The sequence below is a fragment of the Ambystoma mexicanum genome, chromosome 7q (genome assembly GCF_040938575.1).
Source record: "Ambystoma mexicanum isolate Mex_15411 chromosome 7q, UKY_AmexF1_1, whole genome shotgun sequence".
Classification (NCBI taxonomy): domain Eukaryota; kingdom Metazoa; phylum Chordata; class Amphibia; order Caudata; family Ambystomatidae; genus Ambystoma; species Ambystoma mexicanum.
In genome coordinates this window covers 23409257-23435814 of record NC_090941.1, presented here as the reverse complement: position 1 = coordinate 23435814, position 26558 = coordinate 23409257, and the positions used below count along the sequence as shown (strand labels likewise).

The 26558-nt window shown below is 43.5% G+C and overlaps 1 protein-coding gene across 2 annotated transcripts in view; it reads right to left on the bottom strand.

Moving 5' to 3' along the window:
* Positions 1-26558, bottom strand: part of ACOT9 (acyl-CoA thioesterase 9) — an 872728-nt gene that overhangs the window by 689324 nt on the left and 156846 nt on the right. The window contains exons 3-5 of one of the 2 annotated variants that reach the window (XM_069639308.1): positions 12557-12583; positions 8397-8442; positions 5350-5520 (exon numbers count right to left, since the gene is read on the bottom strand). In XM_069639308.1, coding sequence (XP_069495409.1) covers positions 5350-5520; positions 8397-8442; positions 12557-12583 — 244 coding nt within the window. The remainder of the gene's footprint in view (positions 1-5349; positions 5521-8396; positions 8443-12556; positions 12584-26558) is intronic. The other variant, XM_069639309.1, reaches the window with a different exon arrangement.

Here is a 26558-nt window from a genome sequence, read left to right as displayed (position 1 = left end):
TCTAGGGGTGGAACCCCAACCTCTTCCCTTGCCACAACGCTGTCCTCTCTGGGTGTATTGTCCACTGGTTCCTTGATTCGAGGACCAGTTGCCTGCAGAGTATTGCTGCTGTTTGATGTTGTTGGGTTGGCCTTGAAAAAAGCGTCCGTTTCCATAACCTCGCTTGTTGGGAGGCCTTGAAATCTGTTCTAGGGTCTTAATGGTGTCAATCCTTTTTTGCAGTCTCTAGTGCGTCATCCACCGCCTTCCAAAAGAGGTTGGCATCCTCTATTGGTTTGTTAATGAGAGATGCTTGTGTTTCGGGTTAAAACCCCGAATTACGCAGCCAGACATGACGTTTGAGGAGAATTCCTTGGACTAGGGAACGGCCAGCCGTTTCTGCAGCATCTAGAGTATTCTTAATGATGCTCTGGTTGACTAAGGTTCCCTCAGTAACCGTGGCCAGAAGCCGAGTTCTTAGGCGTTCAGGTACCTCCTCAATGTCTTTGCGTAGTTTTCTCCATTGGGCATCTGCATAACTTGCCAGTAAGGAGTTGTTGGCAATCCTGGTGGAAAAGGCTGCCGAGGCTGTAATCCTTTTACCTAGGGCATTCAGCTCTTTACCTTCTTTATCTGGAGGTGCCTCGCTGGTTGATAGCGGGACCCCTGCCCTCTTTCTTGTATTTGTTACTACTAATTACTACTAAGGAGTCCGGTACTGAGTGGCCCCTGATGTATAACGGGTCAGATGGAGAAGGACTAAATAATTTTTCTATCCTTGGGTTGACCCCTCTGACCAATGCGGGTGTAGATAGCGAAGGAATAATTTGTCTCTTTACTGAGGCAAGGAGGGGAATGGTTTGACTGACAGGGGGTTTCTCCTTGATGATCTTTTCCACAAAATCTATGTCAGGAGAAATGTCCCCAGTCTCGATTTCGAAATGCGCTGCTGCTTTGCGTAGTAGTGCATTAAAAGGTAGGTTGATAGTCTATAGGTGACGTATTCCTGATTGGTGAGTCTTTGAGGGGGGGCAGGTTTAGGGCGTCAGGGTCTGTAGACGCTGATGGGGACTGCCAGGGCTGTGAAGCACCTTCTTCTGGGTCTTCTTCAAAGCCCCCACCACCCATGTCTGGGTCATCCTCGAAACCTTCCTGGTCTAGGTTTTGTTATTGTTCGTTAGTTAAGAACTCATCTTCATGAAAGCGGGAGTCCTCTTCAGTGAGTTCATATAACTCTACATCCCCCTGGGGGGGAGAGGGGGGTTAAACAGCCTAGGGTATTTAGCCCTAGGGTCCTCCTGAGGCCCCTCTCTTGGTCTTTTGGGTGTGGGCAGGTATTGAGTACACAGAAAATTCTCCATTTTGTCCATACAAAACTGGAGTCGAAGGTCCCTTGTGGTAGCCCAGACCAGACTGGGGGGGAAAAGGGAAGGCTTTCGGCCTGTAAACGCTTTGACCTATCCCATACCGTCGAGGGTAAATTCCCATCGCCTTCTGAGAAGCCTTCTAGTAGGCTAGGAGTCCCTTTCGACGGAGGGGGCAGTTCCTGCCTTCCTTCCGTCCCTTTCAGCGTTTCCCAGGCCTTGCGAGTGGTATTCGGCGTCTTTCACCGTCCGTCTCTGGCTATCGGTGGAAACAATACGCTCCAGGCTCTCGTCGACTAAATGGTCTGTCGAGGGTTCCTCTGGCGTCAATGTTACAGGTGTCGTGTTCTCTACGCCAACGGGCGCTCGCTGACGGGGCACGTCGTCTGGTGGTTTGGTGATAGAGCCCTTATCTGGGGGGTAGCCCAGTCGCTGGTCGCGTCTCCGGTTGGGAGGGGGGCTTTGGTCCCTTTCGGTCTGGAGGCCGCCGGTAGGACCTGCGTCTCCATTGGCGCTTATGCTTTCTTCGTCTTTGACGAGGAAGAGCCGTGGGTCGTGTGCTTATGCGAGTGCTTGTGTGCGTCAGTGTCGCAGGGGTGTTCATCCCCATAAGCAGGGCGTGAGCCGAGCTTGTCGGGCCGGGCCGGGGACAGACGACGAGGAGCGTGACCGCTCCCTAGAGGGGTGTACAATCTCCGAGGCGGAGGTCGGGTTATCACTTTCCTCGTCACTTTCGGCGGCGGCGGGTGAGGAATCGGACCTAGACATGGCATAGGCTGCCCACCTCTTGACCCTGCGGTTCTTTAAAGTCTTAGGCTTAAGAAGCTTACAGGCCGCACAACCGTCTTCTTTGTCGTCGAGGGGCAAGCAACGGCTGCACCGTTTGTGCTAGTCTTTCCAGGTGAATTTGCCCTTGCAGCGCGGGTAAAACCTAAAGGGTGTCCTCTCCATAGCTGAGGAAACGGATAGACGTGATAACAACCCCGAAGGAAAAGGTGGGGAAAGAGAAAGGCATTCTTAAAGAGAAGCAAGAAATGTCCCACAACCCCACTCTCCCTACTGGCACAGCCGTCGAAGATCTTGTCGTAAGGAGAACAGCTTCGTCGAAGGAGGAACCGAACGTTAAATAACGACCAAAAGGTCCAGTGAATATTTAAACCACCAAATGGTTGAGTGAATATTTGCAATGTCTCTCGAGGAGATCCGCGTAAAGGCAACCAATATCTGGGCGGAAAAAAACTATCTGAGGGACCTCGACGCGTGAGGGATTGTGGGTACACTGCACGTCACTATAGGGATAGTGTTACAGGCACGCCTTGTCGACGTCCCCTTTTCGACTACGAAAAACAAAATGCAATACTCTGCAGTGACCACTGGATGTCGGACTATGCACAGCATGTGATTCTAAGCAGATTAACAAACATCAGAAATATATATATTGTTCAGTGTACCCCAATACAGAAAGTTTATAAATATAGGAATAAATGTAGTGTACTTACCAGTTTGTTTTTTAGTTTTCCTGTTACTGCTTTGTAGGTGTGCTGTTATTTGCTGTGCAGTTTCTGTGAGGTAATTCTGCTGGAGGCATATGTTATTTTTGTTTTGGTATGTTCCGTTAGGTTTCACATGTTATGTAATTGGACTGTTGGTGTCTTACATATACAGTTTGCACTTATTTATTTTTTAATGCAATTTATTTATATGCTGCTCTTTGAATATGTTCAGTGTTTTTATTGCATGATAGAACAATGTAAGATACCCCCTGAGTTTTTGGATAGTGTTGATGTTGACAGAGTCTGTCCGCGGACATTTGCATGGTCCGTGGACATCAGAACCACTAGAGTAGGACAGTGGGTTCAATATGTTGTATGTTACATGTATATAAACTAAGGGAATCCTACTAAAAACCTATCAAATTCATGATATCTATATTCAGTGAAAAGATCTTTTTTAAGAGGATGTTATGGTTAAGTTGCGCTACTAAAAACCTATGAAATTCAGTGAAAAAACTGTTAGTTATAGTTTTAAGTAAAACTGAAAAACCATAGAAATTTGCCAGTTATGGTAAGCTAAGAAACCATAACTCGCGCTACCACCATGCACTGCTAAGACTAATACCCATGACATCAAAGATGACATCACAAATGGCATTACATATGCATTTAGTTTTTATGTGCAGTCTCAATAAGGGATTGTTTTTATAATGTTGGCATAAAAAAAAAAAAATCATGGGAAGAACTATCATTTGCCAAATAGTTCATTAGGTGATGCATTGCTACAAACATTGTGTTACTGATTTATGTCCAGTACATGAATGAACTTGTATAGAAATGTAGGCATTCTGTGCAGCTTGCGCCATATAACTGCAATATTCAGTACCTTACTATGTTGGGATAGAAAAATGAATCCTTTTATTTAGCATTTTGTGCACTGTGACACATATACTAAGTACCTAACAATGCCTTCTTTACTGCATAATAGTAGTACACACAAAATATGAAAAGACCGCAATGCATATAAATATGAGTATATATAAGGAAAGTAAACAAAAAACAGCAGCATTACCAGAAAGTGTTCATAACCTGCCTATTTAAGTTCCTGCACATACAGGATTGCTGTATCTCAAAGCTGCTTATTCCCTTATGTTTATGTGTTGTATAATGTGAGTGAATTCTAAGGAACGTAGTGTAAGTACATAAAAGAAGAGTAAGGTATAGAAACAGTATCTTTTGCATTTTTACTTCCTGACTGTTACTGAAAAAAACCACCTTGCCTAGATATGTTAGTGAATAAAAAAAGAAGGGGTAATAAGATATGTAATGTTATCAGTGATGTCATCTTGGATGTCATGGGTATTAGTCTTAGCAGTGCATGGTGGTGGCGCGAGTTATGGTTGCTTAGCTTACCATAACTGGCAAATTTCTAGTTTTTTTTTCCAATGATATATATATTACCAGACCCGGACATGTGGTTAACTCAGGCTATTGGAAGGCTAACGGGTCGGAATAACAGAGATCCCTAGACATAGCCAACACACATTATTTAGTCATAATAAGGCCCCCAAAAGCCAGTACATGAACAATCACAGGATTCCCCACAACCGCCAATAAACTGTAAAACAGATCAACTACTAAATTCTGTAAGTGCAGTACCGAGAGGTAGTGAAGAGGAAGCAATTCATTAAAGATAAAAGTGATTACAAAAAACTAAGCCTCGAAAATCTTATCTGGAGCCCTACTAACTGGTGTTAACATTTCCTATATTCTCAAAGCTTTAAGGATGGAGCATACTAGTATTTATTGTATCTGGTCTGTTAGGGGTGTGGAGAAATAGGTAACATACATTGTATGACAAAGTGTACTGGTGGGAGAAGACGCATGTAGACGTTTGATTTTTACAACCAGTGTTCGATTTATTAAGAAAATGGTCTAGGTGCCCCTCTACCGAGTATGAACACTGCCAAATAACCTGTTCGCTGGGAGGGTCTACAACCACGTTTTAGCTCATTAAACCTTTTAGAGGAGAAATATCCATTTGCCATTAGTCTGCTCCCACACACTTGGCCAGTCCAGCAACGAAATTCTAGCAATTCTCCTCCGAACAAGAGTACCAACAGCAACCCCCAGACACATGTTTCAGACTAGTCGGGCCTCATCAGTGAGGTGAAGCTGTGACTCTGTAAGCACAGTGAGCAAGGGGTCCACGTCTGGAGTACCCTTGGTAACTTAAGGTGAAACCCCCCTCCTCCAAGTCCCTACAACGGGGTTGTAGACCCTCCCTTTACTTCAGGAGTAAATATTTGTTTCTATGGTAGAACGCATTTTTTCTGGTTGCAGGTAAAAACTATGTTTGGGGGCTGGGGTGGACTCCATGCACCACCTTTCACCTACCCCACGATCCATATACCCAACCCCAATTCGCCCAGATCCCTGCCTCACCCCATGTACCTTTGGCAGAAAAACAATTGTTTTAGCTGCGATCATGTTGGTTAGTACCTAATAGTTACCTTACACTGTTGTGAACATTGAGGTACTTTTCTCGCAGTTCAGGCTGACTTCCTAAAGGCAGGATCACTTCAATGTAACTATCCTTCATTCTCCGAGCAGGTAAGTCTTCCTGCCGTGTCGCCAGTAATGTTTGCAATGATTTCCGCTCCTGCATGGCTTCCAAGTGGTCTCTAAAATTAAAATATCAAGGAACAAGTCAACAAAAAGCGAAGAAAGGGATTTTCTCATTATTCTACTATTGTCCATTATAAAAACAAGTTTTGCAAGCCTAATACGTGTATAAGTATAAACCAGGAACAGATAGTTGTTGGTAGTGTATTGATACCTATGCGATCTCTACTCAAGTGCAAGCACATGACTAAAAACCTTAAACACTGATAGACAATCTGCAACAGTGCAGTATGCATTTCAGGTAGGAAGAGGAAAAATCAATTCGGCTGATGTATGGCCGAATAGTTACCATAGTAGAAGTGGTATTTAAAGGAAAGGTTGCTCGAGTTGAAATAATCATGTTCTCAAAATGCATCTAATAAGAAATACCTTCATGAAAGTTAAAATCGAAGACTCGTTAAGCAGTAAATTTTAACGTCAAAATACCATTGACAGAAATATTCAAAAGGGTAAAAAACGCGATGATTCAGCAGAATAAGTCCTCCGTTGAGGGTTCACATGCCAATCATTTTCAAAACCCATACTGATTGCTCACATTTTCATCTAAATTAAATGAGAAAAGGGGACGACTTACTCGTGCAGAAGAAATGGAGTGAGCATTTCTTTAGAACATCAACTTCACTTCATGCGTAGTTCAACAAGAAGGTCCAAGCTGCTTGTTATTTGATTGATTGAGCAGCGAGGTAGCCATCGTTTGGGCTGGCTTCTCAACAGTAGCGCAGTACTGCGAGTTGCAGTCTGTGCGTTCTTTGGGATTCGTTATTGGCCAAACTACTTGCTATATCCATTATAGACCATTGTCCTATGCTCCAAACAATATGAGATAGCTGGAAAACCTTGCAGGAACCGGACATGCGATGCACAGCACCTGCTGCCTTTCCTGGGTTACTGAGACACTGCTCACATTGGTCCCAACTAGGGACACATTTAAAAGGGTCAGACATTTTCACAGGAAAATGGATGGAACTAGAACCACTTTGTAGTTTGATTTTGGGGATTCAATTTAATGCAATGGTTTTGCCCATTTCGGCGTCTACCTTGGATGAAAATGGTCCCTAGTTACAGGATTGAGCACTTATCTGCAGGGAGTATTTCTCTTCTCTTACTGCAGGACGTTGGACATTCTACAAGGTTTGTAAATGAGCTGCACGTTCATAGCAAAAGGGTCTTTCCCTCTTGGAGCCCTGTACTAGAAAAACACTGGGAGCCTCTGTTGCTAAAGCAAATACAGATAAGGACCAGAAATAACTGAATAAGTCCAGCCGAGACCAAAGCAGGAGGCTTGCATGGCCATCAGTCGAAACGGCCTTTAACACCTACAAGTAGTAAACACATTATGTACAGTAGCAGTACAAAGTTACTTTCATCTGTCAATCACAGGCCACAAGTAACGGACTATCACACAGGCTCTTCTGGGTTTTTCACGTGGGAAAGAGGTAAAGCCATATATGTTAGTCGGCAGCCATCTCAAGTTATGCTGGGTCAGCTGTGCAGCGAACCCAAAACTAGGATGGATTTATTACATCATACTGCATTCCAATGCATGCTGTCCTGCATTCACAATATCAACAGGGATGCAAAATAGCATGCAATACAAACACCGCCACTTCTAGAACATGGGGCCTCATTCCGAGGTTGGAGGTAAGGGTTAACGGTCACTGTTAATGGCAACGGTGACCGTTAACACTTACCACCATATTCCGAGTTCCCTTTTGCGGGTCGGCATTTAACGCCTGCTTTTAGCAGGCGTTAAAAATCCAACCCGCAAAGGGACCTTGGAGTAAATTTAGGCACCGTAATTTACTCCTTCCCCATTCCCATTGAGCCCTATGGGGGCAGGAATGGGGATGGGAACCGGTACGGTGAATGGGGAATTACCGGTCCCTCCAACCTTGGAATGGACCGGTAATTACTCCATTCACCATGCCGGATTTCCATGGAGTAAATAGCTCCATGGTTGCTTACCATGGTGCTATTTACTCCATGGATAGCGCCAGCCTCGGAATGAGGCCCATGGTCCGAGTGCATTATTTCAACCTATACTGTTAAGAAATGGCAGCATGCATGACGCAGTGATGTTAGACGGAAAAAGTGAACAGCCGTTTACTGGATGACTACTTTCAGCACGATTTAGAATGGTCATCACTAGTAGTTTGCATGTATGAAACTATTGTATAGCAGAAGAGAAAACATGCATATGCTCGAATACTGAAAGCGCTGACGGTCAATAAAACGTATATAAATGTAGGTGGACATGTCTCAAATATTTTCCATGGTTACCATTTGGGTCGAAGTCACAGGGAACACCATAGTCCTGAGGCTTTGCTTTTACTTTAGTTTTATTTAAGTCTGCCATGCATTTGAAGGGACTCAAAGACTATAAATCCTAGAATACAATTAGTAGAGAAATGAAAGCCCGAACTGGAAAATACCCGTCTTTTTCAAATAAAAAAGTTAAACATTCGCTCTTGTGCGATTTTTGGAGCAGAGTGTCACAACTTGTTACTTTGCAGTCCGTCCGTGAAACCAGGGCGTGCATCACAGGACAGCAGATTTGGCAAACGGTGAGGTTATTGGAAGAGGTGAAGAAAAAGCATCGAAGCATGAACTTGGCTCTGAGGGGAAACACTCATTTTGAAAAAACGACTGTAATTAGCACTAGACTGATCAAACATCTTCAAGCAGTCTACGGGATGCTAGACTGTTCAAGCAATGTCTGTGGTATAAACAGAAGCAAGCATGCGCAATTTGTGGATCAACTTCAGCCAAAAAATAACTTCGATTTGCAATAAGAGAATTTGCATTCATTTTCAGTGTGTTACTTCCGGTGCGTCTACTGGAAAGGAGAGTTAGTATAAAAAAAAGATCACTGTACCTCCAGTTTGTAGATGCTCCCACTATAGCCCTCAATCTACTGCGCACTGAAACAAAACCAGAGTAAATAAGTTATCATATTTGGAAAACGAGCACAAACAAAACAGGGAGATTGGCGAGGAAAAGACTGAGCTTCATGCGAAAAGGATGCACTACAACAGCGATCGCAAGTTGCTCCATGTCTGGTGCAAGTAGCTTGTCCATTCCTAAGAAAACTGCATGCAAAGTCGGGTAACTACTATCAGATGATTAAGATTCCATTTAAAGAAAAATGATCTAAGGAAAAAATAACTTTCCTCCACTTCGAGAAACACAGGAGTTTTTAAGCTTAGTCATCACGTTTCGTCTCGGAGGTAATGCAACAACCCTTTTATACATTCTATAAAACCTACTATAGATCCTGGTTGAGGGTCATTGGCAAACCTCGTCTAAAGTACTTCATACCCTCGGTAACTCTAGAGTGAGTGAAAAATGAAGCCATGGTTTCCAAAACATCATTGGTTTGGTTCACATGTTCTCGTATGCAAAGCACATCCAGTGCCCATTGAAGGAATAGAAGCTATTGCAGAAAGAGCTGCAGTGTCATTTGAAGGTTTAGTTTGTCCATACTGCATGATGGGCAATGCATTTTGGGCATAAATAAACTTCATGCCCGTATAGCATATGGCTTCACGGTTAGGGGTGATAAACAAGACTCCCACTTTCCTTGTCTGATCAGTAGTCTGATGTATTCTTGTATACCAGACTATCTATACTCGAATTCAAACATAGATGCAGGATAATGGGATGACACAAACTGGTCAGAAGCGCAGGTGAATCTCTACAGAGAAGAAACACACCCAATGAAAGTGTCCTTGATTCAGTGTAGAAAACTATGAAATTAGTGAAATGAATACTGTAACATAAGTTGAAATATTGTGAAGCCCACTTATACAGAAATCACCGATAAGGTATTTGATTACTTCATATTAATGATCCTTTTTGAAGTGATACATTTAAGATGCTAATCCATCTTTGGATCCCAGGGCCATCTATGGCAGGATCTCATGTACATCAATTAAAGCCTGAAGGTTTATAAACCAATACACGACAGCACTGTCGATGGTTGTTAGCTAGAGCAACATTTTCTACAGTGGTGAAGGGTTCGCTAAAAGCAGCACATTTTGGAATGGCTTGTACCCAAAATCATCAAAACATGCTCATCCATGATGTAGGTCAGATTTGGACAAGACAAGTACCGGACGTGTTCTAGCACTTTGTTAGCCTACTGCAATATAATTGAAATGTCCAATTTAAACCTAGTTCTGATGGTTCATTCTGCTCTACTATTTGAAGATTGCCCGGCCCAATTACAAATGCGTGTGCACAAGTACGAATAGAGGGGCTCACGAGAGATGCACACTTATTGGTAAACTGTACTCTTTTTGCTGAGAAATTATCTGCATGCAATTATTTATCCAAAATGATTTTGCATGGAAAGATAGTCTATGAACAAATTATATATAGACAAAATATATGTGTAGTATAACTCGCTATGGTACTTTAAATGGTTTTTTGTGTTTTTGAACTGTACAATACTTAACCAAGATAAGAAGGGATAAGGTAGAAAGTGGCTACCACGTCTCACCACTTTCACTCCAGGAAATCCTCCAAATGAATACACTCCGGGAGACAGAGTAATAGAAGCATATTATTAAGTTGACAGGAAGGTTAACTTAATTCTATGGTTGTTTTTAAGTAAAGCATTATCATGTGTTTGCGTTTTTTAACATGAATTATTAGCTTTACAGTTCGGAGATACGAATTAGAAAAAAAGTTAATTCAACCCAAATCAAGGACAAAGCACACCTGACCGGAACAACTTTAGGATCTCTGTACTAAGCATAGGCCACATCCTGGTTAAGCAATTCTTGTGCTCAATGAGGTTTAGAAAAATAACAAGCATTAGTGCAGGTGAAGCAAATTACCAAGCTAAGCTTGTTAAAAGCAAATATAAGCGGCTTACTGAGTTAATGTGCTTTACAAATGGAATTGCAGACATGTGTAACGAGGAAAAAATAACTTTTGTACATAGCCACCAGAAGACTAAAATAAAATTGGAGTAAATAAATATTTTTATGAGGCTATCGAGATGTCTTTTTAATATTTGGAAGGAAGACTCATTTGGAATCAAACATTTCACACAAGGTGGATTCAGATAACTAAAATGAGGATGGTGAATCTGCGAGTACCCAAACTATGCCAGCACCCTTTACCACCAATATATTCGTATATGCAGACACACCGAAAATAATTGAACTCTCAAAATATGGGAAGGGGATCTAATTGTAACTGTTTATGTGGGACTGTGCCCATTCTTTATAGCGCTTTGAAACAAATTAATAAATTGCATTCACTGGAGCATACTACTATTCCTATGAGATGGGTACAACAGAGTGCTCCGTCTCTCTTGCATCTGCTTCCTTTTAGGGGTTATCAGTGGGGTGCTGTGTCAGTCCCTACATAGAGGTGGTTTTCACCTCAACAAGCTTCCCCAGAGATTTCTTCATACCTGCCTGGTGAAATGGTTTCTCATGTGCCTGATGGTCACACATCTGTACTCCAGCTATGTCACTGAATGCTATGACGAATCTGGAGAATTTGTCTCTTCTTCCCCAGGATGAGCCAACCCATTTGAGGATAGGGAGGGGAGCCCGCTCTGCAAAACCCTCCCCAGGGATTTGAGCAAGCAGGACCTCACTGGGAGTGACTCCCCTTCAGGGAACAATGACTCAGATTCCCATGGGGAACACCCTATACCCAGTGTACTCTGCATTTATGCAGAGTAAGAAAAGAGGACAATACATCTGTGTGTTTGACTAAAGATGATGCTGAACTTTATTCCGGCTTGACATTTTATAATGAACAACAGCCCCTTCTCATTACAGGAGCAAGAATTAAAGGAACAACACTTGAATGGTAGAAGAGAAACCCAATGCTGAGGCAAGACTCAGACGTGAACACGTCAGCAAGGGGCACAGCCGTTCAGACCAGCGGAGCCAGCAAGGAAGGAGGTGGAGGCCCGAGGGAGACGCCACCTGCCAGACAAAGAAAAGGAGGCCAAGCGCAGCAAACCAGACCTGGAGGCATGACCACGTTTAGGACGGTGGTCAGTCATAATCCCGAAAAAAAAAAATCTCGAATAAAAAAGGCCGAAAAAAAATATCGAATTTTCATATATATTTTTTTGGCTCTAGTTATATAATTAAAATAAGTAAAAACAAAAAAAAAAAAAAAAAAAAAAAAAAGGGGGGGTTGGGGGGAACCCCCCCATTTCGAACAAATTTCGAACAAAAAACGTCAAAAAAAATTCGGGATTATGACTATAAACCGTTTAGGACATGGTGGGCCTGGAGCCTGCAAACAGGCTCCAAATCCAGGGACGAAAGGAGAACTCTAGCCTCTGCTCTGAGACCCAGAGCCAACAAGAGAGCTGAGACGAGCGGACAACTTCACAGGGATGGGAGGGTGCAATGGAGGAGGCCGACTAGAGGCATCCACCATAGAATGAAGGGTACAGACAATGCCAGGTCTATAGATGGGGAGGTTACAGAGGTAGAGCTGCAGACAAGGAATATCTATTAAAAAGTGATCCATGAGACATATGGTCACTGGATAAACTAGAACTGTGATGGTCACAATCATAACAAACGTGGCAGATAATGTGTTACGAGTGAACAATTAGCAAATGAAAGGTTAGCAAAGAAAATTGATAATGACCAAATCAAACCATGCCGACAGAAAGGTGCTGGATGCAGATTAATATATCTGGGCATTGGCACATTTCTGTACTCCTACTTTACACCTTGCAATCTGACAATATTTCAGGGATTTCCACTTGAGGTTAAAGTCTTCAGAATAATCAATTTAAAAGAACCACCTGGGCTCCTACACATCCGGACAACCTGCCAGCACAAAATACATTTAACAAAATGTATCATCTTTACTGTGGCGAGTGGAGCTTGGATGGGGTACAACTTTTCATATTATGTGCAATTTTAATGACTGCAGTTCCATATGAATAAAGATCACTAGGCCAGTTACTTTGATAGACCCTTTCCCCAAAGAAAGCTTGATATAGAGCGCAACTAGATGAAAAGCATGCACCTTATTACCACACACCATCATTTACATGAATGGGACCGTGCCCTGTGAAGGGAAGAATGATCAGGGGCGGGAAACAAAAAGGTTATTTCAAAACCAAGCAAACAAATGTAAAATAACTTTAAAGCACCTGTTTCATGTGCATTGCGAAATATGTACGTACAGCAACAACGGGAGATTAGATATTTGGCATAGCAAAGAAAACTCACTTATTGTGACGTGCATCAGAACTCTTCTCTCTAATGAGCCTCAGTTAGAAGGGATGGGAACATTGAAATAAACATACATGGAAATGTAGCTTTCTGGTCTTTTCCAGGGTATTCATGTCAATTGTGAAAAACATGGCCAGATTATGTAGCAGGATCCGTGGACATAAACAATCCCTTAGCACATTTCTTAAATTACTTCTTCCTTACCGTGTTGGTTCCGAGCCAGGAATGCTTCATTGAAATTCCAATAAAAACATTAAAACAATCCATCTGCAGTTCTAGGATTCGAAGACCTAAACAGCACCAAAAATACTTGTTTCCTTTGTACCTCTGGAAAAGCGACAGAAAGCCATATACATATGGATATTGGTGAGCCCTAATACATGTGTCCTTCGGGATCATTTCGACTTTGGAATCTAGGTCCTCAGGATACCAAACCAAAGTTTGAAACAAGACATGACACAAATCAAATATCTTTTTTAATCCTGGGAGAGGCTGCATACTGATGAAAGCAGTCTTTTGGCTTACAGTAAGTAGATCAGATAGAAAATGGCATGTGCACTTTTCTTTACAACGCATTTATTAAGTTAATTAAGTATGCTAGTAAATCAGCAGCCAAGAGTAGGGCCCATCATCTGGACTGGATTAGAATTGCAGCTAAAATGAGATCTACCAATTCGCTCTCTTCCGGAGTTTCTGAAGAAATCATCAAATCCAAGGGGCAGATCTGATTTCTTGAGATTTATGCTAAATTTGGTTCGCTCATCCCATCTAATGTTTGTCAGTCAGTCAGTCAAAAAAGTTTATTCGGATAAAAATATCCATTAAACATACAAATGCATATACAAAACACAACACATTTCCACATTATACAGTTTCAGAAATCCATAAAAATACAGTAGTATAACTTCCCATGTTAAAACCTTAAAAACCACTGCCAAGTTTTAAAACTTATGACATTCCACCTCCCTGTAATCTAATCATCCTCTTTCTAAAATACATCCCTCTTTTGAGAAAAGAGAGCAGTGCCCAGGCGGTAAAAATGGTATCTGCACTCAAGAGATAGATGATAGCTGCCTTATAGCTACGGATCTCTGCCGGAATTAGTGCCATATTTTAATAGCATTCTTTTCCTTGCGACAGCCTCCATCACCACCATTTTATAACTTTTCCCTTCCGCCTCTCTTATTAACATATCAGGTGGGAATAGTATTCCTAAATTAACCTCCTCAAGGGCTTTAGAGATGTAGTACAACCAAGGAATTTTGCGCCATTCCCCCTTTCCCAATACAGAGCGAATAATAAAATGGCAAAGGGAAGCGAATTCATTTGTCCACAGCCGAATCCAAAACAAAATTGGGGCCAATGCCCACAGGTCTTCCCAAAACTCTAGTCCCAATTCATGGTGGATCGCAATACTTGCAGCCGAGTTTGGAAGACCTAGCAGTCTTCTGATAAATTGGTTCTCTTTAATTTGCACTTCCGTAGCCCTCTGGAAGCCCCAAATTGGGGCCCCATACATAGTAACTGCCATTATTTGGGTATTATAGATTTTAGTTATCACTTCTAAGGGTTCACCTTCACAACGTGACAAAAAGCGTGAGATTCCCCCGATTTGCTGACTCATTTTTGTTGATTGTTTAACCAAGTGTGCCTTTCCGGACAAAGTTTCAGAGAAGCTTATCCCTAGGTAATCAAATACCTTAACCCTAGGTATCACCTCTCCCTCACATAACATTGGTCTCATCGCCGCAGGCCGTTTCCTGCCCACACATGCCATCACAGCAGATTTCTTGGTGTTAATTTTTAGACCCAGTTCGCACATGAATGTTGTGTATGCGTTTATCAAGGTCTGAAGAGCTCTCTGTGTTCTAGCAGTGTCATCTGCAAATGCAAGAACAGGAAAAGCCCTTACCCCCCACAACTAAGAGGTCGTCAAAAATGTTCATGAGCAATCCAGAGAGACCATTTATATACAGACAGAAGCATATGGGGGCCAACACACCCCTGCCGCTCACCACACCCGACACTAAAGCAGGCCGTGCAGTGACCACCCGGACCACTGCGCACGCAGGCTTCATTGTCAGAGTGAATATCCACCAACACCCTAAGGATATCACCCGGACACCCCAACGACCCCATCACTGCCCAGAGCTTTGCCCCGTCTACCTTGTCAAAGGCAGTGCTCAGGTCCATAAAGGACAAATACACCGGCTCACCCTTACAAAAGACTGGAGTTGGCAACTAATGGGTACAAATTCAGACTCTGTTCCATGGTCCCTACCCCTAGCCGAAACCCAAACTGAATATCAGACAGAATGTGATGTTCCGACAGCCAGGCTTCAATGCGGGCCAGCAGCACTCTACCAAATATTTTGAAGGATGAATCTAACAGTGATATCGGCCTGTACGCCCCGGGGTCCGCCAGATCCCCCTTTTTAAAAATGCGGAAAATTATTGCCCTTTTCCAAGAGCTGGGGTAATTGCCGGTTTTCATACAAGCATTAAATACTGTTAGGAGAGGTGCCCACAAATCCATAGGGTCCTGTTACATATCCGCAGGAATAATATCCGGACCTGGTGCCCGGTTATGGGCCTGTTGAAATATTGCCCTCCTAAGCTCCTCCACTGCAAATATAGGGGAGGAGGTCGTTATTTCTACCGGCCCCTCATTTACGGTGACCCCAAAAAGATTTCCAAAATGCTCTATCCAGGCTCCCTCCTCCACCTGTGTCCCACTCCCCATACTTTGGGCATTCCCATTTGGGCCCCCTTTCACAAACTCCCAGAAAGCCTTCGGATCTCTTCTTTCAGCAGCATCCAGAAAACCTTCCCAAGCCAACCCTTCAATCTCCTTTTTCCTCCGGTTGAGTTCACCCTTAAACCTGGCTCTAGCCTGGATCAGTGCTGTTCTACTGGATGCCGGGTCCTTAAGGATTTCTAATAACATTTGCTTGGCTACCTTACATGCCCCGTCAAACCAGCCCTTCCGAGAGGAACTCCCCTTTGCCTTAAAGACTTTCGTAAACTTGGTTGTTAATGCCCTATCTAGTTCTACAAATTTATTAACAACCAGTTTTGCAGATAGGATGTCCCCCAGAATATCCTCTATTAGGGTTGCATTCTCCCTAATAGATTCGTAGGGCAATTTCTCCTCTGCAATGGTCCCCCATTTGATTCTCCTTGATCCTTGAATCACCCCTTCTATGGGGCACGGTGCCACCTCCCGTGAGGCCTTTGCCCCCAACAGTCCCACAAAAGACAGACGGATAGGGTGATGATCACTATTCACATTGGGCATTACCTCAAAACTTGTGACGCGTTCCCATAAGTCAACCCAAATACAAAAATATTCAATAGTTGACAAACCCATATGGTTATTAAAGGTCAACTTACCCGGAATATTCGGGGCTAAACGGCTATTAACTGTACGCAACCCCCATTCCAATAGCCATAAATGCAGGCCCTTTGGGCACACTCTCTCGTCTATCATACGTGGGGTCGGAATATTCACAGACCTATCCTCTAGGGGATCCAATACATCCTTGTCCATTCCCATCCCCATTTTCATGTTAAAATCACATCCCCAGATATAATAGTCATTTTTTCGTATGCCCACAAACAGTTGATCCTCCATAAACCCCTTCACTTTGGACAGTCTATCTGCCTCTGAAGTATGTGGGCTATTATAGAAGTTTATGACACAGATCGAATTCCCCTTGGCTGTGGATAAAACTACTACATGCAGGAAGTCCAACCCTGTGTCTACCACCCTAATTCCACAGTCTAAGGAGGTTTTAATCTTAGTGCACAGACCCCCATAACATCTACCTTGCGCCTTCTTTTTCGCTGGGATTCCAAAGGAAACAAACCCATCAAGATGTGGGGTATCCAATGCCCATCTTTCCTGCAAGAGTACTATCTCATTCCCTTGGAGTGGGGCCATTACTCAATTTTCCCAATGAGCCTGCAATATTCCATGAGAGTAGCCGAAACTCCCCCATTGTAACTACCAAGTCTCCATCAGGACTACTCTGAACGTTCTGTTGTTCTAACAGGCACATTCTCGGACTTGGGGCCCACCCAACTCATGCATCTGTCAGTCCAGGTCCTCACAAGAGGTTAGGATCTCGAACAGATTTGCTAATTCCAGTGCACCCGGAATACCCCCTTCCCTGACTTTGGACGTCCCTCTTTTTTGTGACAAATGTGAAGATGGTGTAAAGCAAACTGTCGTCCATTTATTGACAATATATGGGGACGTGGCCCTTCAGACTGAAAAGATTTCGAAGATTTGTTCATGACCCGAAAACTTTGAACTCAAAACTGTTTTGGCAAAGACTGTCGCAGGGCCATGAAAATGTTCTTACTCATGAAGTAACATGTCTTTTAAAAGAACTGGAAGTAATTGGGAATCTTTGTTTTCATAAGATCTCAGATATTTAGATATTTACATGCGTTTTGGGATGAGGCGGAATTGAGCCATATTATTGTTTTTTTCCCTTTTTCTTTTGGATATTTGTCTTATTCTGTTACTAGGGGAATCCAGGCGTGGACCCCTTGCTCACCATTCTTAGAGAGGCACAGCTCCACCCTACTGATTAGGTCCAACCAAACCGGAAAACGTGTCTGGGGTTGCTGTTGGTACTCTTGTTCAGAGGAGAATTGCCTAGCATTTCGGTGCTGGACTGCCCCAGGGCAGGACAAAGGCTGATATGTTTGGGATATTTCTTCTCTGTGAAAGATAGTGGGCTAAAGACTCTGGGTAAGTCGCTCGTAACCAGGACTAATGTCTGGTAGAGGGACTCCCAGGACCCCCCTTGTTGAGGTGGAATTGAGCCATATTGTTTTTTTCCTTTTTCTTTTGGATATTTGTCTTATTCTTTTCCTTTCTGATGTTTTGGGATTACTCTTACATTTTATTCTAAGGAAAGGAATGTCATTGCTTAGGTGGAGTTAGTACTTCCTATATTTTTACATAAGGTTTTCTGTTATTGTTTATTTTGTTTTTCTTCTTTTCTCCATTCTTGATACTTTTATGCTGGTTTGTAAAAAGTTAACTGTAGAATGTATTTTTGTGTAAAAAGTCAAAGGGCCCATCATCACTACCATCTACCGGTAAATGTCATGCTGATATTAAATGAAAGACATTTATTTTTAAATTTAAAACCTCAATGTGGAAAAAAAAAGAATCACAAAAAACTTTAAGTGCTGAAGACAATTACAGATATAGGAGTGCACATGGCATGAAGGTGAAATGCCGATGCTAGCCCTGTATTTATTTTTTCATTGTTTTTTCTAAATGGCAAAAACTGCTGCAGATAAGAATTTCTTGTGCAAGGCTATTGTAAAAAACGGGGACCCCGACCTTAAAATAGTTCTTTCCATCAAGGTGGTTCATCTCGATATAGGAAGCACTATTAGGTGCCTCCTTTGAAGCTACATTTCAGTTTGCACTATACACTTGCACCCTTTCCTAGGCTTCTAAGGGCAGTTGCCAAACGGAGATCGATGCATTACTGTGAACACTCAAAATGTGCACAGATCGAAAGACTGCCCACTAGCGAGTACTATCCAGTCTAACAGTACACATGTTTCCAACCGGAATAAACATCAAACCCTCTTCATTGGTAGCTTAGGCATAGCAGTCAGGAGTCATATATGGAAGGAAATAAGCCTTGTGGATACTGGCAGGTATACAAAAAATACACCATTTATAATTACACATATACCTACTATCAGTTCAAATAAGTACTTTTGGTTCTCCATGACACAATAGAACACAGTGTATTTATAAAACAGTGAAAGGCCTAGGCAGACCCTTCCCAGTTACATAGATCACACCTGGTGGTAATACCATTGCATAGAAGGGATTGGGGAGGGGGGAGAAAAGCAAGACAAAGATAAATGTGATGTGAGAAAAACATCTGTGCACTATCAGCTCCATGAGTGAAGGAAGGGTGGGAGCATGTGATTCTAAGCAGATACAAGCATCCGAAATACGATTACAGTAAGTAATGTATGCCTTATGACGCTTGTGGATGTGCTTAGATCACATGCCAAGCATATATTAGAGAAGCCTGGAGAAGGTGGTGGGTTGTGTGAAGGTACAGCGGCAGACAGATGTTTTAACACCACTTGCCCCACCTGTGAATCTGCTTTAGAGTGTGTTTAAGCAGCAACGCTGGGTAAAACTGAATAAAACTCCAAGTAGCCACTTTTCAAATATCATCTTAGGGTACATTTGCAATTAATGCTAAAGTAGCCCCTTTGCCTCGAGTACAGTGGGCTCTTTGTATGAAAGGTAAAGACTTTTTCTTTTTAAGTGAGTAGCAAAGCAGATATGCGCTAGCGTTTTCAAAACATAATATCCTTCTCTACCAGTTGCTATGGAAACAAACAGTTGATCTGTTTTCCTTAGCGGTTTACTCTTTTTTAGGTAGTACATTACTGCTCTCCTTACGTGTAGGGTTTGGAGATTCTTTTCTGCTGAAATTTGTTGGAAAAAAGCTGGACGTTCAATGGATTGGGTAACATGGAATTTAGGTGAAAATCAGGATGGATTTAAAGTACTTTGTCCTTTGTGAACAATCAGCTTTGATTCTCCCAAAATCCCTGGTTGAGGACTTTTCTCATGGGGCCAGAGCCTGCCAGACACCACCTGATCCAGACCCTGGGGTTGACGCGGTGGGGGCGGATCACATGGGAGGAGAATCCAAACCAGGAATATCCCTAAAATATTCAGGAAACGTAAGCCAGAAACTCAAAAGAACCCTACGTTTTTCAATTGGACTTCAAATCCCAGAAATCCCTGAATACAGAGACATGGTATCCCTCTTTCCCTTATGAGAACCAACCTAACCCTCCCCGGGCCTTTATGGGCCATTGTAAAACGTCTCCCATTATTGTCCCTTGTTAGGAAAGATTTCTTAATTGTGGCTAATTTTCCTTCCATGTGGCAACCCCTAATGGTTTTCACCATGATCTAGACTTTGCCAGAGAAGTGCAGCCTTCTGCCGCACTCCTCTGGGCTTTCGCTCCATTCTTACGGGGAAAATGACATGCCCTTAAGACAGTCAGTACCGGGAAACGCTGTTTTCCGTAGTTTCTTTATCAGGCTGCAGCTTTCGTGCAACATGGCACAAGAGGGCACTGTAAGCTAAGTTACTGCTCTCTTGGGTCTCTAGTCTTCTTCCTTCTTCCTTATTTGGGCATGTACTTTCCCGCGAAACACAGATGCTTTTGCGGGCTTCTACAGGCCTGTGTGTGCCTCCAGGATGGGGGCTGGGATGTCTGATCCCAATACACATCCTGGGCGCCAGAGAGTCTAGGGTGGTGTGAAAGCCTGGGACCCCGTGGTCCGTGATGAGGTCCACAGATGGTGTGAGCGTTTTATGAGCGGATCTCCCATTGGGTCCCCTCCGTTTTGGTGCGAAGGGAACCGTGGATAAGAGGGGGCTGGAAACGCCACTACCAGGTCGATCTCCTGAGTTCTCACAAACAAAGGAATACAGGAGCCAAGTATCCTGCAACCACGAGGCTGAACCGAGGAATCGCTGGTGACCCGCTGAAGGACTGCTCCTCTGCACTGCTGTCGCTTTGTGAAACCCTTTCTACCTCGGATCGAACGAGAAGGCCTGTACTGGTACTTCGACCCTTGGAATAGTGGGAACAACTATTCTCGGCATCTTCACCATCTCCTGCACGTAAGCCTTCGGAAGTGTCTCTGGGCCATCCAGGAGACTGACCAGCCTACCCAGGCGTCTTGCTCTGTAACCGCCATCAGGTTGTGTTGTATTACGAGTCCTTGTCACTCTCACACGATTCGTACACTTGGCATTCCCAGGTCGGACGTGAGGAGTGTACATTTGGCTGGAATACATACGGCCGCTCCGTTGCCCTGCTGTGGTAACAAACTGTGCGGGTTCACTGCGTTTGGGACGTCCTCAACTCAACTTCTGCTGCTGCGGAATCTACACGACGACGAGACGTCCCCTGCTCCTATCTGAACCTGCCAGCACTGAAACTGACGCGGAGAAGCCTGGGTCTGCTTGCATCGGGGACCGGTGAGTAGCATCGCTAGGAACTGGTCGCCCTCCTGCAGGAGCCCATAGCTTTTCCCCGCTGTGTCTAACAGCACGCCTTTCCGTACTCGCGCACTGCTTCTGCCCCCAGTGGAGGCTGCGCTTGAGTTGCGGAGCTCTGTTCATCTTCATTTGTTCACCGAACTAAACTGCCTGATTCCCTCGAAGAGACTCCCCTTTTTGCCCGTTGGCACCAGCGTGTGCAGGTACTTTAGAGCACAAGGCTCCACTCTTCGTAGGGCTTGGACTTCCTTTTAGTTAGGTGCCTCTGAAGGCGGACTGGGTCTAATTATTATTCGCACTGCCTGTTTCCCTCCCCATCTAGGTGGTCTACACATTTCGTGCGTCTAACTCGTTAGACTCGGTTGTATTTGTATATATATTGTATTGGTTTGGTATGTGTTGGTTTACTGGAGTTTTATTGCGATTTCTCGCTACGGTCAATGTTACAAAGGCCTTGTAATAAATGTGTATATATTTTTAATATAACACCTGTTTGGAGTAATTTGTAAGTGTCCTTGCTTTGTGTGCTCATTGTGGGCTTTCAGTCACCCTCACCCCTCTTGAGACCTAGTCTTGACCGCCGCGATCGCTACCCCGATTGGTCTGGCTTGTCCAGAGGTTACCCTGTTCCAAGAAACTAGGCTGGCCTTCTGAACCTCTGCGCCTCCAGGACAGAGTTTAGAAATCCATTTTAACATCCCTCATTCAACCTACTACAGTACTGGGACGAGGAAGAGGCGACTAGGATAGTTCATTTCACCACTCTACCACTGAGACGAGGAAGATGCCTGCAGAGTACTGTAAAAGGTCAGGCATGTCCCTCCCATTGTAGTCATGCAATTTAAATTGGAGATTCACACCTGCAACCTGTCAAATGGTTGCAGGTGCATAAGAGAAGAGGAAACCAACAACACACAGACCAACAGGGGGGCCTGTGTGGGAGAGTGCAGGGAGTCCAGTCTGTGAGGAGGCAGCCGTGGTGGGGTCCTGCAGCGAGGCCAGGACGCCGGCAGACGACCCAAAGGACATGTGGTGCCCCGGAGCAGGCGGGCCATAAGCAAACTTCAACTTTGGGAGCCTGCGTGGTTGGAAAAACGCAGCCGCAAACGAAAGAATGGAAGAAAGGCAGCTACAAGCGTCTGCGGAAGCAGAGTGGAGCGGATGTTGAGGACCGAGGAGCAACAGGAAAGCGAGCAGAGCTTGCGAGCAAAGCAAGGCCAGCGATCGGCACTGAAAGCAGGCCGTGCAGCTGCACAGAGGGAATGCCAAGGACTGGTGAGTGAAGGAAGAAAGTCACTCGAACCTGGGTCACTTCTGGGGACTGTGGGGAAAGCAAGGCAAGCGCCTAACAAGTGAAACAGCATGAAACTGATGAAATGAACCACAGGCCATAGGTTGGGTGAAACGTAAACAGCAAAACAAATATTGAATACCGCACCGAATTAAACCTTTATGAGTAAAGCTACAGCAAGTGAGAAATGTATATGAATTGCAAACATTGTTTTGTGAAAGCCAAGTAAGCGGCAAAAAAGCTAGAGTGGAAGATTGCGAGAGAGCATGACTTCAAGGTGGTAAAGGAGTGAAATAACCACCAAGCTAGCTCTTGTAATTGAATACAGTGTGGCAAGGACAAGGATTGGCCCAAGTTGTGTGACTGTGTGGCAAAGCCACGAGGCTGACAAAAAGAAGCCAAGTGAGTGCGAACATCCACAGAAGAGCAAAAGCAGAAGAACCTGTGTGGGTTAAAGTACCTAAGGTTCCTGGCTGCGCAACCTGTAATGGGTGGACTGAGGTCCAACAACTGCGCCTAGACCAGGGAACCCTCAATTGTGGAAGTCAAATATATATATATGGTAGTCTGGAACGACCATAGGAGATATTTTTGAAGGGGATAATTTTTGTGGTTTTTGGGAGCAGGGGTTGAGGGGGTGTCCCCCGCAGGTTCCATGCCTTAATATCACCACGGAAATATGGCGATATTTTTGTATGGCGATATTTTTGTGGGGATATTAACACATGGCAGCCTTGACATTCACCGACTCATTTTATAGAAGTGATGGCCACAAGAAAGGCCGTCTTGCAAGTAAATGTTTAAGACTGGCTTTGTGCATTGGTTCAAAGTGTGGACCCATGGTGAAAACCCTTAGTGCTGATGAAATGCTGATGGGTAGTACTTTGAATTGGTAGTGTGTATTTCCTAGTTGAAAAGGTAGGTGTTTTCTGTGTGCTGGCAGTAAAAGTATGAAAGTATGCATCTTTAATTTCCAAAGTTACCATGTAATCCCCTTCTTTTAGGAGTGGAATTACTTCTCGTAGTGTAGACATGCAAAATGTTTGTGGTTTCACATACGTGTTGGCTGGACACAGGTCTAACACAGGGCGCATTGTTAAATCCTTCTTTGGTACCAGGAAGTTCACTGAAGAGATACCCTTGTTTACCTAGTAAGCTGTGAACGATTTTTGTTTATTCTTTCTTAAAGATTGTGTTGCTTTCTTTTGATCAAGACTAGACATGTATACATAATGTTCCTCGTGTATGAATTTTGCTATTTGCATGTTATTTATTTTTGACTGATACGAGAAGATCCAATTGGGAGAAGGATATGTGTTTTAGAACATAGGTGTTTGTTTTTCCTGCAGTGATTCCGGGTTATATCCCAGCAGGAAAAAAAAGGAGGTAGTGTAGGAGTATGGTTCTAATTCCAACATTATGACTCTACATTTTAACAGTTACTCATTATTTTAGCATTCATATTTTAGACTGGGTTTGAACTTCAACTGCAGCCTAGGTTGTGAAACTATTACTGGACTCAAAATAGTGAGTCTCGGGCAGAATTAAATAGATGCCAATGCGCAGAGCACACGACTGAAATTACATTTTGATCCATAATGCTGTTTCAATGAACTGAGCTGCACTAAATATAAATCTTACATAAATTAACATACTAATTAACCCAACGGCAGTTAACATGTAACAGATTCCCATAATAACATTTAGTGCAACTTAGTTCACGAAATAAGCTGACTGTAGACTGATGAAAATGCATGATGCTCTGAAAACGTGAAGACAAATGGACTTTAGACGTGCAGGCTGGATTTTTTGCGCTGTGTGGTAAGCTGAAAAATTAGAAGTTCCATTCTGCTGAAACATAGCTTTGTTTTGAAGCAGGAAGCGCAAGACTAAAAGGTTTCATTTTTTCTACAGCAATGCAGTTAGTACAATGAGGAAAACACACCGAGGCAGATCACGTGATTCTTAGTGGGATGATCTTGTCAAGCGGAAGTGTCTTTCTAGATTGACAAAGGGGTTTGTTAAAAAGGGTTTTGAGACAGAGTAGGAGGCAGTTCCTCTTCGGTCACTGTGAGAAGGAGCAGAGTGCTGGCTGGGCAGACCGAGTTCAGTGTTGGCAAGCTGAATGATGCTGAGGCTGTCTTTATCTGGGTTGACCCTGTGCAAGGCAGGCAGAAAGACTGGGGAAGATTTCCCTGCCAAATTGAGCCGGAAATACTGACAACAAATCTAGCAAAATATGAGGTTAAGTGAGCGGCTGGTGATGTGAATGATAAGAGGTAGCTTAGGTTAAGTAGTTCACTTCATTTTAGGTGCTGTATTGGGGATTCTATTTGTAACGTGAATGTAATAGTGTGTTTGTATTTCTCAAAGTCTTACTGTGTTTTATTTTTAAATGTATTTCTCTTGCCATGTTTCACGAGGCCAGGGACAGCTGGCAGGGCTTTGCACAGATAAAGCGCTGAAAGCTATTGCAAGAAGACATTTACTTACACAAAGTACAATGTGGGCATAAGTGTCACTGTGTAATTTGTGGATTTCTATTTTACGATAAAAGAAAAACAGTCAAAAGTAATCTAGTCTCATATTTATTCTGCATTCAGTCCCTTTTATTTTACATGCATAAGGATACAGAGGTGCGGTAAAAAAATACCTCAAAGTAAAGTAGCTGCTGTGAACTGTTTATTTAGAGAGATTGGATGAATGTGCAGTATTTCAATTGCATGCTTTACAATTGTTGAAACTCAGCCAAAAGGGCGTAGTCTGGTATTGTACATAAGGTCCCACAGAAGGGCATGAGCCATCTATCCAGAGTGTATCAAGTCCAGTATTTTGTTTGTTGTTAGTGACCCTGGTGAAAATAATGATTAGGTAGTATTCTGAAATCAGTCTCCCCACTATAAAAATACCCCAACAGGTTACCACAATATATTGCCAAGGATTATAAAATACCACCAAATACCACCATAATAAAAAAATACCACTAAGTAATAGATATAACCCCAAAATATATCCAACAGTAGACATTCAAAATGCTTGTGGTTTCACATACGTGTTGGGTGGACACAGGTCTAACACATGGCGCATAGTTAAATCCTTCTTTGGTACCAAGAAGTTCACTGAATAGATACCCTTGTTTACCTGGTGAGCTGGAACCAGCTCTATTTCGCCTTTCTGAAGAAGCAACTTGATTTCTTCTAGAAGTATACTCTGATGTTGTGGAGACATCTTCCAGTGTCTTGGCGCATGAGGCTGGGGATTTTCTAAAAACTCAGAGTATCCACCCCTCACCTCCTGCCACTGTAGATGGATGGATCCCACTGATTGGTTGTGATCCCCCGCCAATGTGTGGGTGAACTGGCAAATGTGACCTCCAACTGAAGTGGCATGGGAGGGAACCTGTACTGGGACATCATTGTTTAATGGCGGAGGAGCCTCTAAGTAGTGGAGGCTCTGCCTCTAGCCCTTTTGTAGCCCCTTTAAAAATGTGATTGATAAGGGGTGGACTGGCCATGTGAAATACCCCAGGTAGAGGACAGTCCCCTGGCTGTAGCTTTGTCCTTGCTGGCAAAAGAAGGGGCGTGTATTAAACACCCACCCCCGTTGTATAAAGGGTTTGTTGGTGATTTGACCCAATGATTTTAGTGTCTCGTGTTTTTCCTTAGCTCTTTTTAGATAGTCATTGCCAGCTTTCCCGAATAGGACATTGGTCTCAATGGGCACGTTTAACACGGTAGCCTGCGTTTCTAATTTGAAGCCCAATCGCCATAGCCATGCATGGCGTTAAGATTGTTCCCAATGCAAGGATACGGCCAGCATAGTCTGCTGCGTCGAAGTTATTTTTGAGGATACAGCTTCACAATGGGTTGCCTCTTTTCTTGGCACTCATAAAGCCAGAGTGGCCACCAGCGATGCCTGCTCCACATCAGAACCCATTACATGTGGGATCCCTCAGGGGGTCTTGTTTCTCGCCCTCTGTTAAAGTTTATATTATTCCTTTCTTGAGACTCCTAGACGGCCTTGGTGTCCTCTATACTAATTACGTCGATGACACTCCAGTCGTCATGAAGCTCTCTGGCCTGTATGCACAGGACTCACTGAACCTTACTGAACCTCAATACCATCTATTCTGCTATCCACGACTGGAATAAGAGCCCGCTTCTTGGCCCTTAACACCAAAAAGACTGAATTACTGATTGTGGCCTCTGGCCCTAAACTTAAAACCTTGCCTCTGGAGTACAACAATTTCAGCATTTCTGATAATATCACAGTGGCCAAGAAGGTGAAGACCCTCAGTGTCACATTGGACGCCGAATTGACAATGAACAAGCATGCCTCCCAGATACGATCCTCCTGTGGTCTGATCAACAAGCTGCTCTACCATATCCGGTAGTTTGTTTTGCATAATATTGAGTCTGTTCTGGCCACTGCCC